Here is a 16,044-nt window from a genome sequence, read left to right on the forward strand (position 1 = left end):
TTATTTTGTACTCAGTAATATACAGCCCTGACTTTTTCCAAAAGAGAGAGAGAGAGAGAGAGAGAGAGAGAGAGAGAGAGAGAGAGAGAGAGAGAGAGAGAGAGAGAGAGAGAGAGAGAGAGAAAAGAAAAGAAAAGAAAGATTTTTAACGTCTATGTCAGGCCGAAATCGGCCTATGAGACAAATCAAATGTACATGGTGTGTATGTCATCCGTCTATCGGAAAGACAAATGAAACAAAACTGATACAAAACTGAACTGAATGTAGGTAGTGGGTGGTGGAGTATCTGAGGAGGGATGGAGCTCTATCTCTAGGGGTATATGCATGTCTATATGCTCAAGGTAGTACAATCATGAGAATGCATCAAGCTATCTAGCTCCATCCTGTACTAATGGGGGGATGTAAGATGTGGTACATGGGCGGGTCTGGTGCCAAGGCTACCCGGATGAAAGCTGTCGGGTCGGCCCTCATCTGAGCCACCCGCTCCTCAGTGGCACGGCGCTCCCGGGCTCGGATCTCCTCGATCTGTCGGTGGTGGGAGCTCGCGCCCCTGTAGCCTGTGACTCGTGGTCGTCGTCTAGCTCGGCTCACCTCCGCCTGTGGGAGTGTCACTCCCCTCTGAGTGTCTGGTGAGGGAGGGGCGGCAATCCTCTGAAAGAAGTCTGTGAGCTGCGACTGTCTCCCCTCTGTCTGTGTAGCTGTGTGTGGCTGTAGTAGTGTGTCCCGATGGCTCTGTATCTCTAGTAAGAACCGTCCGAGCTGTCTCTGATCTCGAGAGTCCATGATCTCTCGGAGAGTGGGCTGTCCTCTGAATAAGGCCTCATACGTGCCTCTGATCTCAGTGTATGCTTTGCATCTACATACAAAGTGCTCCTCACTCTCCACCTCCTCTGTGCAGGCTCTGCAGACTCGCTCCTCCCTGGGAACACCAGTATGTCTCCCGATCTCAATCTCTAACCTGTGTGAAGCCACTCTCAGCTGACCAATCGCCACACGTGAGCTATGTGGCATATATGTGTCCATGTAGCGTGGTCTCTGTATGAACCCCCCAGACAATATGGTGAGAAACTGGTCTCTGTAATCTGACATCCTCGTCCCCAAGCCAGGTGACTCCCAGACTCTCCTAGTGTATAGCTGCCACAGATCCTGTCTCAATACCAAGTTCCTCTCACTACAAGAGAGGTGAACATATGGTGAGTGGGGGTCGTACTGGAATGGTGGTAGGCTCTCCATGTCAAGACCGTGTCCCTCAAACCATGCTCTGACCTGTGAGTACCATGCTCTCTCATGCCCACTCTCTGATAGCTGTATAGCTGCCTCAAATGCTCTACGAGTAAGTCTGTCAGGAGGTAGCTCTCTCATCCTCTGGATGAAGCAGACTGTCTGGAATAGTGCCTCTACAACCATAGGTGGTGTGGCGAGCTCGGCTCTAATAATGTCATGTGGCACTGTCTTCTTGCTGCGGAGCAAGGGTGAGATCATACATACCTGTGGCCTCTCAAGCTGTGTCCACTGGTCAGCTATCAATCCTGGTGCCCATACTGCCGCCGAGTACATCAAAGCCGGGGTGACTAAGGTGTCGAAAAGCCACCCCTTCATGCGGGGCTCCTGAAAGTGTGCCTGGTGGCATCTCCGCTCTAGCATGGCCAGAGCTGCATATCCTCGGGTGAGCCTGTCAGCAGCAGCCTGCCTCATAGTGAAGGGTCCTGGTAGGCTGGTGAATGTGATGCCAAGGTAGACATAGGAGGTGACTACATCAACCTGTCCTCCTGCTGCTGTGAAGGTGGCAGCGCTCCTCACTGCACTGGATGTGTGAAAGATCATAACCTTGGTTTTGCCAAGGTTCACAGTCAACCCCCTGTGTGTGTTGAATTCGTCCAAGGCCTCAAGATGGCGTTGCAAGCCCTCGGGTGACTCTGAAATCAACACAATATCATCAGCATATAACATGATGTGGACCGGAGTACCTGCCAAGTCGCTCCCCTCTCCTCCTGCTCGCAGTATGTAGTCGGAGATCTCGTCGATGTAGAGCCCAAAGAGTGTCGGGGAGAGTGGGCATCCTTGCTTAACACCAATGGTGCTAGCAATGGTCTCTGAAAAACCGCCTGGGCAACGAACTCGACCCGTCACCCTCTCGTAGAGAGCATATATGGCCCAAATCATTTCTGTTGGTACCCCAATGCTGTGAAGGCGCTGGAAGAGTCTCTCGCGTGGGACTGTGTCAAAGGCCTTGCGGAAATCCACAAAGCAGCAGTAAAGCCTCTTCTTCCGCGCCTTTGCCCCATCAATGAGGCAACGCAGAACGAAGATGTGATCAGTGGTGGAGAAAGCTCGTCTGAAACCTGCCTGGCCTGGAGCTCGTAAACCCTCGATCTCTGCGTAGCAGCTGAGCTGTGCCTCAAGTACTGCTCCATATAGCTTGGCCATCGTGTGGCCAATCATGATAGTCCTGTAGTTCCCTCGGTCCAGGGTGTCGCCAGATTTGTGGATAGGCACTATGGTGTGCTTTGTCCACTCCTCTGGGAAGCCCTCCCCTATAGCCCGGTTGAAGACATGTGCAATCAACGGGGCTATAGTGGAGGCCGCATAAATGATGTGCTCACTCTGTAATCCAGTATGGTCAGCTGATCGTCTGTGCTGCATGCGGCGTATGGCCCTCTCTACCATCTCTGTTGTAAAGAAGGAGGAGCACGTGGGGCGTGGCTCGTGTGGTTGTGGGATAGGAGGCTGCCCTGGCACCTCATAAAGTCGCTCTGCATAATCATGCCATATCTATGGATCCTCAATAGCTGTAGTCGGACGTGGCTCGCGCAGGGTGCGCCATGCCGTCGCGCTATCCATGCTCATGAATAGGCGGTATAGCTCAAGCTCCTGTGCCTCTTCGAATGCTCGCCGCTTTTGGCGTGTCAGCGTCTTCATATGCCGTCTGGCCTCTCTCTCTGTGATCTCTCCTAAGGCTCGCCGTGCACGGAGGCGTCGGTATAGCTCTCTGCACTCATCATCATACCAGCGGTTCTGAGGCATAGTCCCGGGGGGGGGGAGTGCGTCCTGTGTGAGTGGTGTGTGGAAAAGAGCTAATAGCTGAAGTGTGGAGAACGGAAGAGATATGTGAAGTGAGAACTGAGAGTGGTGTGGATGGGTGGAGGAGGCATAGGCCATGCTTGACCTCGGCCGAGTAAAGAGAGGCTAGCTCATGTGTGAAATGGATGGTGGTGTGTGGAGTGTGTGCTGTGGAGCTGTGTGGGATGGTATCTCCGGTGATGGAGAAAGAGAGGTATGTGTGGTCGGCTCCGATGGGTATGGGTGGAATGGTGAAGGATGTGTAAGGTGTGTAGCCTCCCTGGGTCCCAGAATATAGTCGACTGTACTCCCCCCTCCCTCCGCAACTCCATGTGGCATACAAGTCAGGCCCCCTGAGGTGGGCCACTGCCTAAGGTGGGCCACTGGACCATCCCGTTATAAATAACGAGACGGTGCTGGGAGCCAAGTCGAAGTAGATGTCGTCCGTAGGCTGTGATTGGAGCTCTGTCTGCTGTATCTCTCATAGTAGCCTCCTCATCTAGAGTGTGTAGTGTCTCTGGGTCCTCGTGGTCATATGCCTCACACTGCTCACTGCGCGTACGAGCATTGAAGAGAGAGAGAGAGAGAGAGAGAGAGAGAGAGAGAGAGAGAGAGAGAGAGAGAGAGAGATTCTTAATCAACTTTGTAGGGAAAGAGTGCGCAAGGTAGCTGGTTAGCCTCAACCTTTCGACCAGAGAATTTTCTTCCCGGTTTAGTTGTAGGTTTTCTCCTTGGCCTTTTTGTGGAACTCCCTAGACGTGCCAACCCAAAGTCGGCAATTCCCCCTAATGTGGGGAAAAAGAAGAGAGGGAGCACCCAACCCATGTCTCCCTCAACAAGCGAAGAATTGAAAATGGTAAAGATTGCACATATATTTTTTTGTAGTATAGTAATTATTTTGACGTTGAGTTTGAGTTTGTAATGCACGTTTGGGGTTTGACATTGAGTTGTTTAGTCCTTAAGCTAGAAGAAGGTAAAGTTATTTTATGTGTGTATCTGTCTGCTACGTGTGAACCACTGTCAATAAAGTAGGGCATAGTGGAGAGGTAGAATATTCCCTAGGTTCTTACAATGTGGCAAGCTAGTAGCATAAAAGTCAACCCTTGTACTTGCGACCGTCAACCAAAAAGACACACATGTAAGTTTTAGGTGGAGGATAGGTTGCATGAAGTTATCGTAACTGTCATCCATGTCAACATCGTTTTTGATATCTAAGGAGATTTCTGTGTTGACATGTTTGGTGGCAGTGTAGAACGGCTCGAATAGTGGCTCCGTATATTTGTTGTGAGAAAGTTGGGTGCTTTTAGATTGAAGGGTGTTATGAATCATGATGAGCGCGTCTCGAGCTAGAGAAGAGAAGGCGCTCATGATACAAGGGCTTGGTGCTTGATCGTTTGAAACACTTGACCTTGATTATACAACTTGATACTTGACTAAGGAAACTTTATTACAAGGCTTGAATTTCAAGGCCAGATTTACAAGAATTGTTTGCAAGAATAAGGCTTGAGTGCAAGGATTGCAAGGACAAGGCTTGAGTGTAAGATGAGAGCTCGAAGAGCTTACAAGATTTGATTGCAAGAATAAGGCTTGAGTGCAAGATAAGGGCTTGTCTCACAAGAGCTTCACAACTGATGCTGGCAAGATCGAGGGTCTCGTAGCCTAGGATCTCCATTTATACTAGTGCTTAGGGAGGTTAAGAGGGACAAATGCCAATACAAGAGTGTGCTTGGCATGACGTGCATGTCAACACTTGGTGCACATGCATGGCGACACATAGCGTGACACATGGATGTTGACATAAGTTATGATGCTGACGTTAGCAATCTTGCCAGCCAGCTCCCATGTTTCCTTTTGGCAAGATTTGTGCACGGCGTGTTGGGACCGTCCTCTAATCCTCTAGAAGTGTGAGATTTTACTTCTAAAACCTTCTAGACTTTTTTGGGAGCTCGCATCCGTGAAAATACCCCCTCCTAGATCTAGTGATGAGTTCCACGAGGAGCGGTTTTGCCTCTTGAGGTCGGGGCACACTTTGATGGGTGTTGTTGATGAAACTCGTTAACTTTGGTTGGTGCTCGATGGAGGTTAGATGCCGGCTTCCATGTTTGTTCACTTGCATCATAGCCTTTCCGATGTACAAGGTACGGAAGTCTTCTAGGATAGATTGTGGAGTCAAGGATTTTCTTGACTTCATATTCTTCATGACCATCAATCTCTATGGGCTGTGTTGGCTGTGAGCATCTCCAAGAAATCTTGGATTGATGACAAGGCTCCAACACGGAAACATGGACGATTGGATTAATCTTCATAGACTGTGGTAACTACAGACAATATGTGATTGCATTTATTTAGCCAATTATCTTGAATGGTCCAAATCTTTTTGATAATCCAACTTTTGGGAAGGGCGAGAATCGAGCTGAACATAGGTCGTGGCGAAGAAGCCACGCTCGATCAATTTTTTTAGGGGGATTGACCTTGGGCTCCTTTCTTTGTTGTGGTGGACTATATAGAACTATGGGTGGATTTTGGCATGTATTGGCTTCACGTAGTTCTTGGATTGGGCGTTGAAGTTCTTGCATAATTGGACTCAACAAGTGTGGTTGCTGTGCTTGCCTTACTAGACTAACTGAAACCACGGGTGGATTTTGGCACGTATTGGCTTCACGTAGTTCTTGGACTGGGCGTTGTTCTTGCCTCAGTGGACGTAGTAAATGTGGTTGCTCTGCTTGCCATCGTGCATGTAGCTCTTGAATTTGTTGCTGCAACTTTTGCAAGCTGAACACAACATCTTCCAATATAGACTCTATGTCTAAGCAAGATCAAAGGCGTGCAGTCTTGACAAACTATTACGAGTGCTCTCGAACTAGAGAAGAGAAGGCGCTCATGATACAAGGGCTTGGTGTTTGATTGTTTGAAACACTTGACCTTGATTATACAACTTGATACTTGATTACAAGGCTTGGTTTACAAGAATTGTTTGCAAGAATAAGGCTTGAGTGCAAGGATTACTAGGACAAGGCTTGAGTGTAAGATGAGAGCTAGAAGAGCTTACAAGACTCGATTGCAAGGATAAGGCTCTAGTGCAAGATGAGGTCTAGAAGAAGGTTTGTTTCACAAGAGCTGCACAGCTGGTGTTGGCAAGATTGAGGGGCTTGTAGTCCAAGACCTCCATTTATACTCGCTAGGGCTCAATGGGAAAAACGTTGGGGCTCATCTGCTCCCCTTGCCCACTGCCCCTCCTAGGGGGCAGCCCTGTACTCCCTGGGGCCTGTGCACATTGTAGTACAACCATGCAAATGCATCAATCTAGCAAGCTCCATCCTGTGCTAATGAGGGGATGTAAAATGTGGTACATGGGAAGGTCGGGAGCAAGGTTTCCCTAATGAACGTAGTTGGGCGAGCCATCATCTGGGCTCGTCTCTCCTCAACAGCTCAATGTGCTCGGGTGTCCGGATCTCCTTGATCTGTCTGCAGTGGAGTCGTGGGGCCTGGCATCCGGCAGCACGCGGGCGTCGTCTTGACCGACTCGTCTTAGCCTGCTGAAGGGTCACTCCCCTCAGCGGGTCTGGGAGTGGAGGGGATGTAGCTCTCTAGAAGAAATTTGTAAGCTGTGACTGTCTCCCCCCCACCTGGGTCTCTGTAGGTGGTGTATCCCTGTGCCTGTGTACCTCTAGCAAGTAGCGCCCCAACTGTCTCTGATCTTGAGAGTGCATGATCTCTCGGAGGGTAGGCTAACCTCTTAATAGTGGCTCGTATCGGCCTTTAATATCAGCATAAGCTTTGCATCTGCAAACAAAATGCTCCTCACTCTCCACTTCCTCTTTGCATACACGACAGACTCTCTCCTCCGTGGGAATGTCATGAGCTCGCCCCACCTCGATCTCTACCCTGTGTGATGACACTCCGAGCTAACCAATCGCCACCGTGAGCTGTGTGGCATGTAGGTGTCCATATAGCGTGGTTGCTGTATGGATTCGTCCTCGAGTATGGTAAGAAAATGATCTCTGTAGTGTGACATCTTCTGTTGGAGGGGAAATGTGATCCAAGTCTGCTTGATATAGAGCTGCATATTGATCGACAGGATCACTATATTTGTCTCACTACGTGAGAGATGAAGGTGGGGAGAGTCGAGTTGTACTGGAAAGGTGGCAAACTCTCAAGATCACGGCCGTGTGCTCCGAAACATGCTCTAACTTGTGTGTGTACCATGCTCTGTCATACCCAGACTCTGCTATGTGTATAGCTGGCTCAAATGCTCGCCGTGTGCGTGGCTAGCAGCCTGTAGGCCCTGAGCCTCCTCCCCGTATGAACTAAGCTCAGCCTCAAGAACTGCCCCATATAGTTTGACCATTGTATGGCCAATTATGATAGTCTTGTAATTCCCTAGTTCCAAGGTGTCTCCAGACTTGTGGATTGGCACAATGGTGTGCCCGATCCACTCCTCTGGGAAACCCTCCACTATAGCTCGTTTGAATGCATGTGCAATCAATGGGACTATCGTGGCGGTTGCGTATGATTGGCAGAGCTGTAACCGGTGAATGGCCTTCTTGACCATCTCTGCTGTGAGAAGGAAGAGCTCGTGAGTCGAGGCCTGGGTGGTTGTGGAATCGGAGGCTGGTTCGGCACCTCATAGTGTCTCTCTCCAAAATCGTGCCATACTTGTGGATCCTCAATAGGAATAGTCGGTCGTAGCTCCTGAAGGGTGCACCATGCTATGGCACTGTCCATGCTCATGAACATGCGGTATAGGTCTAGCTCCTGTGCCTCCTCGAAAGCTCGTCGCTTTTGGCGCGTGAGTGTCTTCATCTGGCGTCTGGCCTCTCGATTAGTGATCTCTCCAAGGGTCCGTTGCGCACGTAGCCAGCAGTAGAGGTCTTTGCACTCATCATCATACCAACGGTTCTGTGGTATAGTCCCTGGGGAGGGAGTGTGGCGTGTATGGGTGGTGTGCGGGAAAGAACTGATGGCTGATGTTTGAAGAATATATGTGATATGGGAGGCAAGTGTAGGTAGTGGTGTAGAGGGGTGGAGTAAAAGGAGTCCCTTCTCAACCTCTGTCGAGTATAAGGGGGTTAGCTCAAGTGTGAAATGGATCGTGGTGTGGAGTGCGTGTCATGGATGTGTAGGATGTGGCGTCGCTAGTGGGGAGAGTGCAAGATAGGTGTGATCGGCTCCAATAGGTATGAGTGGGATGGTGAAAGAGCTAAGTAGGTTGGTGGCCTCTTTGGATCCCATGATGTAATCCATGATACTCCCCCCCCCCGGGCTGCAACTCCGTGTGGTATGCGTGTCAGCCCTCCTGAATTGGGCCACTGTGCCATCCTGTTATAAATAACAAGACGGTGCTGAGAGCCTAATCTAATCAAATGATGGTTGTACTCTGTAATGCGAGCTGTGTCTGCTCAACCTCTGTGTCGTACGTCTCACACTAATCCTGCATGTCCTGGCATCAAAGGCTCCCATAAGGAAGACTTTTCCTAGTGTAGAGTACTCCATGATCTCATCTGACATGCATGTGTATGGGGATGATCTCTCCTCCCTCTCCCCTTCCGTCTCTGTGGTAGAAAATCTCGAGTCTGAGGGGGCTAAGTAGCAGAGAGCAATGTAGATAATCCTATCCCATGATAGCTGAAAGCGGATCCAAAGGTAACGGGCCTGTGGGTCCTGTGCAACAAGGTGTATCTTGCTCTAGAGTCCTTGTCTGAAGAGTGTAGCAACCCCTCCCGACCCTCGTGTAGTGTGGTGGCGAGTGCTCCCTCGATGTGAAGACTACCATTGAAAGCCCTTGATCCTCAATAGACTCCGCTCTGGGCTCTCGTGTGTCTTTGTCAAAAGAATGAGGTCTCGTCCTCTCATCACCTCCTCAAGGCTCTCTGGATGTGTCCATAGATCTCCGTTACAATTTCCAATCGCGAAGTGGATCTCCTCATGTGTCCTACAGGCCGCGAGTCCCTATGCGATGGTCTTGCTATCAATGATGACCCTACCATCTTGGTATGCTGCCTTCTTCCCTTCATGACGAGCTTTCTTGACTCTAGGCATGCATGTTCGGCGATGGTCCTGTTGCATCTTTGTGAGGTCGTCGTCAAGGTAGATAGGAGGCCCTCTAGCCCTCTCAAGATAACCCTCTTTCGGATGAAGGATGTTCGAGACGACTCCTCGGCGGTGAATTGGAGGATGAGGGCTTTTTTCTCTAAGTCTTTGCCGGCTCTCCAAGCCTTGGAGAGGGGTAGCTCCTCTTCTTCCTTGTATCCGAGTTTTGTGCATAGGACTTTCCCATCGCTCTCCGGTGTGGATCCCTCTTCTTCTTTTATGCCCGTCACTCGTACATTGAGATGTCGGACTTGGCGCATCTTCTCTTCCTCAATGGTTGTGTACAATGAACGCCTCATCCTTTTGGGCTTCCTCCTTTGCCTCTTTTTTGATATTCTTCTTGACTACTTTGACCCATCCTTCCTTGGTGGCTTCCAATTTGTCTTCGATGCTTGCGGTGAGAGCTTTGGTTATCTCCTCTTTGAGAGATTCCTTGGCTTCCGCTTTGATCTCTCCTTCTTCGGGGGTGAGGGATGCGATAGAAGCATGTAAGAGAGAACTTGACCTTTCCTACTCAATGCGTCTGCCACAGGGTTAGCTTTGCCAGGGACATACTCAATCATACCACCAAATTGTTCAAAAAATTGAGACCATCGTGCTTGCCTATCACTCCAATGTGCACTAGGCATGGATTGAAGCCATTTAAGTGCTTCGTGATCTGTGCGAACAAGAAACTCATGCCCATAAATGAAATGATTCCAATGCTTTAATGCATGAATGAGACACCCGGTTTGCGTTGTTCCGAGGTTTCAGACATTAACAAACATCACTCCACCTAGAAGTAAATCACAAATCATTGAAACCAGTGGGCAGCCAGGTGGGGTTTGCTGTCGATGGCAGGCATCATGCATAGGCAGGCAGATCAGCCCTAGCGTTTTTCATGGGCAGCAGATGCATTGCTTGGAGATCACCTCTACAGTGCAACGCTATCTCACGGCGGCCTCTCACAGGCCTTGTGATTCTCATCCGAGATCGAGATCCACATCTAGATCTAGCGAGGAGGAGATGCACCAGATCTATGCTCTTATGAGCATGTTGGAGGTGATGCCCATGTGGAGACCATATCAGTGGTCTCATGTGCAAGAGCAATTGGCAATGTCAGAATTAGTCGTAGTTGTGTACCTCGGGTCTATCCAGGTGGCATGTCAGTTCTATGTCGGACCACCCTTGGTCACTTGTATGAGCAGATTGTTATCAGCATGGAGAGCCTTCCTAGATCTCTCTCTCTCGCTCTCATTCTCAGATGTCGTCTCTTTCCACATAAGTGATCTCTCTTTTCCACAGGTTTGCCTTGTTCATGTGTCTAGCATTGTAGGTGTTCTAGATTGGAGTCGAGGTGCCCATCGGATCACGAGCCAGTTCTTGTCTTCATTGCATCTTCCGCTGCCACCTTTGACATGGTATCAGAGCCCTATGGTGATACGACCACCTTGGATGCTCAGATTTGGCCGATTCGGTGCAGTTTTGGACATGATTGAGAGAGAAGAAGCTTGCTGGTTTTTCCTGGTTTTCTCCAAGTTTGGGCCAGATTTGGGTATGTGGAGGCCTTGGACCCTCGTCTACGACTTCCTCGTCTTTACCCTTGATTACCCCGACCTCTCTCCAGTGAGGGGAACCCGATGGAGGCTTCAGGCTGTGTAGCAGTGCTGGATTGCTGTGGTTTCTTCCCAGATGGAGTCATGTTACCGTGCCTTCCTGCAAGGGGAGTAGGCATGCGGCTGTTGGATCGAGAGGGGGAGCTATTCATTTCCAGGTTCTTTTTCAGAGAGAAGCATTTGGACAACAGAAGGATCTTCTTCAACACTTTTGGAGGAGGTTTCTATGGCTTTGTTTTCTTCGAGGAGATGGATTGGCAGATTTGATGTGCCTTTTGCAAATGCACATCTTTCTTGAAATTGTCGATGGAGCTACCTATCCGATGGGTAGCACGTTGATGATTCAGTTGCACTTTTGTACCAAATTGTGGATCATAGTCGATAGAGGGGGATCTCCTTCCTTCTTGAAGCAGAGGATGCTCTTTGGTTTATACTTGTCCATTTAAGGATGGAAGTTGCAGTTCTGGCTTCAGTGGTCTCTTGCTTATCCGGTATGCAGTAGTTAAGGTGCATGACTTCTTGTTTGATCATCCGACTTTCTTGGATGAGGTTTAGAGGTGGAGCATGTGGTTCAGGAAGAGGGGGATTCTTTTATTTCTTGAACCACTTCTTGTTTGATCATCCGACTTTCTTGGATGAGGTTTAGAGGTGGAGCATGTGGTGCGAGACCCTTAGCCAACAATGACAACAGATCGAAGGAGTTTTTTGATAGAGTGTGGACTTCTCTTTTCTCCATATTCTCTCTTTCCCCTGTGATAGTGTGGCCCTACAGATTTGGTCACTTCTTTGCCCTCTTGTGAGCTTGTCAGTACCAGTTGTGGGACAACTCATGATTCTTGTGAGCTTGTCAACACCAGTTTTGGGACAGGTTTGCAACCTTCTATGGGTGGTAGTCTTGATGATCGACAACAAATTTGTCGAGATCCTTTGGATGACAGGTTTGCATGTAGTGGCGAAAGTTGATGGGGACATCTAGTTCCTACTCCCGCAGCCAACAACATTTGGGTGCTTCTTCCATACATCCCTTTGGAGAGCTCCAACCTTGGGGGCAGCCTTTGGGTGCAGATCTTGCCACAACTGGCAAGTATATCAGGTTTTTCCCCTTGCAGTTTTTTGCCTAGCTTTTTGGCATATTACAGATTAGCCCCAACGTTCTTCACGGGCTTGTTCCCCGAGCTGGTTCCTTTACTCTTTCTTTGAGTATTGGAGTCATGTCGTGTATTGGATATTGATTGCATAGTTTAGTTGTGGGTATATTCTTCTCAACACAAGTACAAAGGACAATTTTGACGAAGATTTTTGGGAAGCAAGTTACAATAGTAGGAGGAAGACACCTTCTAACTTCAAACTGCAATATCTACCACATCGTGGCTCCGTTTCACGAGCTGAGTGGACCAGCTTGCATAGCATCTCGAACTCTACACTTGAGGATCATGTTTGCCAAAGAAGCCGTTGGGGTCCAACAAGAACCTAGCTACTCTATTCTTAGCAATCCGATACCGATGGTGTGATTCTCTTTGAGTCTCGAGTTCCATGAGATTCAGGTTTTTCTATTCAGTTATAGAGGAAGCAAATTTACTCCAGGTTGTCTTAGATTTTGTTTTGGTGACTTATTCTCTTTTCCCAGGATTGAGCGAGAGGGAGGCTTCCTATCTTGGGGGGAGTTCTTAGCTTTAGCTGTGGAAATTTCAGTGACAGTGTTTGCTCAGTTTCGACGTGGGTTGAGTCAGTTGTTACCTCAGTTTCCTTACCCATTTTCGGTGGCTTTGGATGATGTGCTTTAGCCCACAGTGCAATTAGTATCTTTGCGGATGTTTTCCTTAGCCATTTCGGTGGTTGCTTCGACTTTTGCATTTGTGGTGTGACGATTGCTCTTCCCAAGCAGTAGTTCCTATCCTCGTTTTCTACTTGCCTTATCCTTAGCCTGGCATGTTATTTTTTACAAATGGATAGTAGTCCTTCTCGAACTAGGAACTAGTTACAGTTAGCCATGGCATTCTTTAAAGTGGAGAGATGGCCTTCTTGGTTCTCCCAGATTTGGTTCTAGGTTCCACATGTATATTTCCTTTCGGATTCACCTCTCTTTGGTGATCCAGTTACACAGGCAAAGACTGTAGGAGAGTTACGACAGTTATCCATGGTTCGGGTGTTCTCCCTTCAGAGGGGGATGTGGAGCCCGCTTGGGAGTCAGTTTGTGCACACAACTTCCATACAGTTCTTGTGGTTCCATGTGTAGCAGACATGATTGACAGTCTATTTGGTTGCTTTCTACAACACCTTGTTCCTCTCTTGCAAAGCTTGGGTGCAGGGTCTCTTGATCTTGCCGTGTCAGCTGCAGTCTCAGTATTGATGTGTGTTCCTTTCTGCCGGATGTTTGTTCCCGATTCACTTTAAGAGTGGGGTGATACTCCCTCGGGATGTGTTCCAGACAGTTGAAGATCAAAAGCAATTTTCACTCAGTTCCAATGAAGTTCTTTAAGATACAGTTTGCAGTTCATCATTCTGTATGGTGCAGTTCTTTGGTTCTTTGTCATTGGACATCATTCCTCAGTAGCCTCGGTTGTCCCATTCTTTGGACTTCCCGTAGGAGCTTGGTTTCTAGCATGTGGTATATGAACGGAGGTGTAGATTTCCAACTCTTTCCTCGAGGTTGGAGTACTCTAGAGTTGGGAAATGATCTGGATACCAGTAGTTTATGCCTTTACCCTCAGTATTGATGCATTCTCTTGGTGCAATCAGTAGCAGTACCTTCTGCAGATGCTGGTTGTGCGACTTTCGAGTCGGTTGGCTCGAGGAGATTCTTGATAGAGCTGGATTTACTTTCAACGGACAAATAGTACTTCTCGGACGTCTTTCAGGGGTAGTGGTTGGATGGTATGATGACCACATATTATTCGACCTCGGAGTTCAGAGTAGTAGATATCCTCGTCAAATTTGCAGATTGCTCACTCTAGCTTTCTAGTCCTACTTCCTCTTCAGGAGCTGAGAGGGGGTGTTAGAGTTCAAGCATCTCTGTGGATTCTTCCAATCGGTCCCAGTTTCTCCCAGAGAGGGGTGTTAGGGAGTGAGGGCTGTTTTGTGGCTGTGCCTGGCGAGTGCAAGGTAGGTTTCTCATGTTGGGTTGTGTTTAGCCATGTTTAGCCTTGGGTTTTGGCTTGGTTCCAGGGCCATACAGGCTCGTGCAGGCTGGGAGTATTTTTCCCAGCCTTGGCACATTGTTTTCCCCTGATCCCTTTGGGCTGTTGCCGCCCATTTCCCTTCTATTCAGCTTTTCCCATTCACTTCCAGTCGTAGGGGCTGAGGGCTGGGTCAGGCAGCCACGAGTTGGCCCTATATAGGGAGCAGGGGGGGTCACCTTGGATGCAGTGTGTGCTGTAGTGCCAGAGGGGGGGCGCCCTCCCTAGGGTGCCCTAGGGGGCTTACAGCAGATCAACCATGGTGATCAGCCTGGCGTTTTTTGCAGCACATTATTGGATCAGCAACCCTAGCGTTTTTCCTTGGCAGCCCCCAACGTTTTTGGTGGGCAGCTAGGTGGGGTTTGTTGTTGATGGCGGGCATCATGCATAGGCAGGCAGATTAGCCCTAGCGTTTTTCATGGGCAGCAGATGCATTTGCTTGGAGATCACCTCTACGGTACAAGGCTATTTCACGATGGCCTCTCACAGGCCTTGTGATCATGCAGTGGCTATGATGATCACAATATGTACACTATTGCTTTTATTCCCATGCATCAAAAAGTATCAAAAGTGAGGTGAATGTTTTTATTTCACATTGTGTATGTGCCACGACACGACGTCCACTCCCTCTAAACTTGGACATCCTCCGATACGTGTCACAATAGTCTGTTAAGCATCAAAACTCATGGTCAGACAACATATCTTCACTTTCATCCTCAGTTTGCATATAGTTGGATCCATCATCCTCTTCACTTGGTTGTGCATCAAATGGATCAGTATCCCCTCTTCTTTTGAACAATTTAATCCTTTTTCGTGTGATGGAAATTTTGATTTTTGTCACATCTAGCTCACGCACAGTGTAAGTTGTATTTCCATGCAGATGCTTATCAACATAAGGACCAAACCATCTCTTTGCAAGCTTTCTTATCGTAGAGCGCTGGTTTTCAAGGCTACTGTCATACACCAACACCCTGTCAACTACCTCAATCGCTTTTGGTTTGAGCCTATGCCTCTTGTCAAATCTGTCTTTGTTTTTCAACCTTGCATCCTTTAGTTGAGCTTTTGTAAGCTCAATGTCTTCATGCCTTCTTTCCAATTGGCGTATGCGCAATGCAAGGTGGTCTTCTCTTCTCATTCCATCTTCCCATTGCCACTCATTCCGTCTTCCCATGGTAATATATTCTATGTAAGAACCATGTCTTCAATTAGCATCACAAGTTTTTGACCATACATCAATTCAACAGGCATATAGCCAGTGATTGAACCATATGTCGTACGGTCAGCTAAAAATGCAAACAACAGTAACCTTGGCTACTCTGCAAGCTTACCTTCGCAAGCCTTAGCCAAAGCTTTAATTATTGGAGAATGCTCTGTTTGACTCTTGCCATTGCCTTCTGGGTTATAAGCACAAGTTGAAGCTAGTTTGATGCCCATCCTAGAGATGAATTCCCTTGATGCTTCAACATCCAATTCTCTTCTATCTGTAGTTAGCTTTCCCACACATCCATAGCCGCAGATCACAACTTCAAGAAGGAATTTACATATAACTTTTGTATTCTTTGTCTTCAATGCACGACCTTCAACTTGATTAGACAAACCTTCTCTTGCCAACATCAAATATCTCATTTGCCAAAGTCTTGAGGGCATTGTGACCAAGTCCACAACCCATTTGTAATGTATTGTACAGTAAGCTCGAAGCCCTTTAGACAACCCACAACAATACTTCTCAATCTGCTCTGTCACTGGCACAAACCTGTAGGAGGTTACTGAGACCAACGCTTTACAAAACCTCCAATTGTACTCCTGTAGGCTCTTGCAAGTAGTCGCAGTGAGTTGGTGCCAATCCGTCATGACATCGACTCAATGCATGCAGATGCAAACGTTTGCTTGAAGTCAAATTCATTTGACAAGCTCGCAGATGCAAACGTTTGATTGAAGTATACCCATGTGGCGGGTGCTTGTCCTTGCATCAACAGTGTCGTCCACCATGTAAGCGCATTGCCTTTCAAGAAAGTGACAGCTTTCCTGACCTTAGAGGCCTCTGTAAAATTCCCCCCTTCATAAGCTGTATCAAACTGCTGGAGGAAAGTAAGAGCCTTTGCCTTATCCTCAAAGTCGTTGAA

The 16,044-nt window shown here is 48.2% G+C and overlaps 1 protein-coding gene across 1 annotated transcript in view; it reads left to right on the forward strand.

The window, feature by feature from the left end:
* LOC147418427 (Peptidyl-tRNA hydrolase II (PTH2) family protein) overlaps positions 1-16,044 on the forward strand; it is an 88,312-nt gene that overhangs the window by 37,960 nt on the left and 34,308 nt on the right. Inside the window, exon 2 of the mRNA XM_086507462.1 lies at positions 3,710-3,916. Coding sequence (XP_086363588.1) covers positions 3,710-3,916 — 207 coding nt within the window. The remainder of the gene's footprint in view (positions 1-3,709; positions 3,917-16,044) is intronic.

The sequence above is a fragment of the Adiantum capillus-veneris genome, chromosome 30, assembly GCF_014529385.1.
Source record: "Adiantum capillus-veneris isolate H3 chromosome 30, ASM1452938v2, whole genome shotgun sequence".
NCBI lineage: Eukaryota > Viridiplantae > Streptophyta > Polypodiopsida > Polypodiales > Pteridaceae > Adiantum > Adiantum capillus-veneris.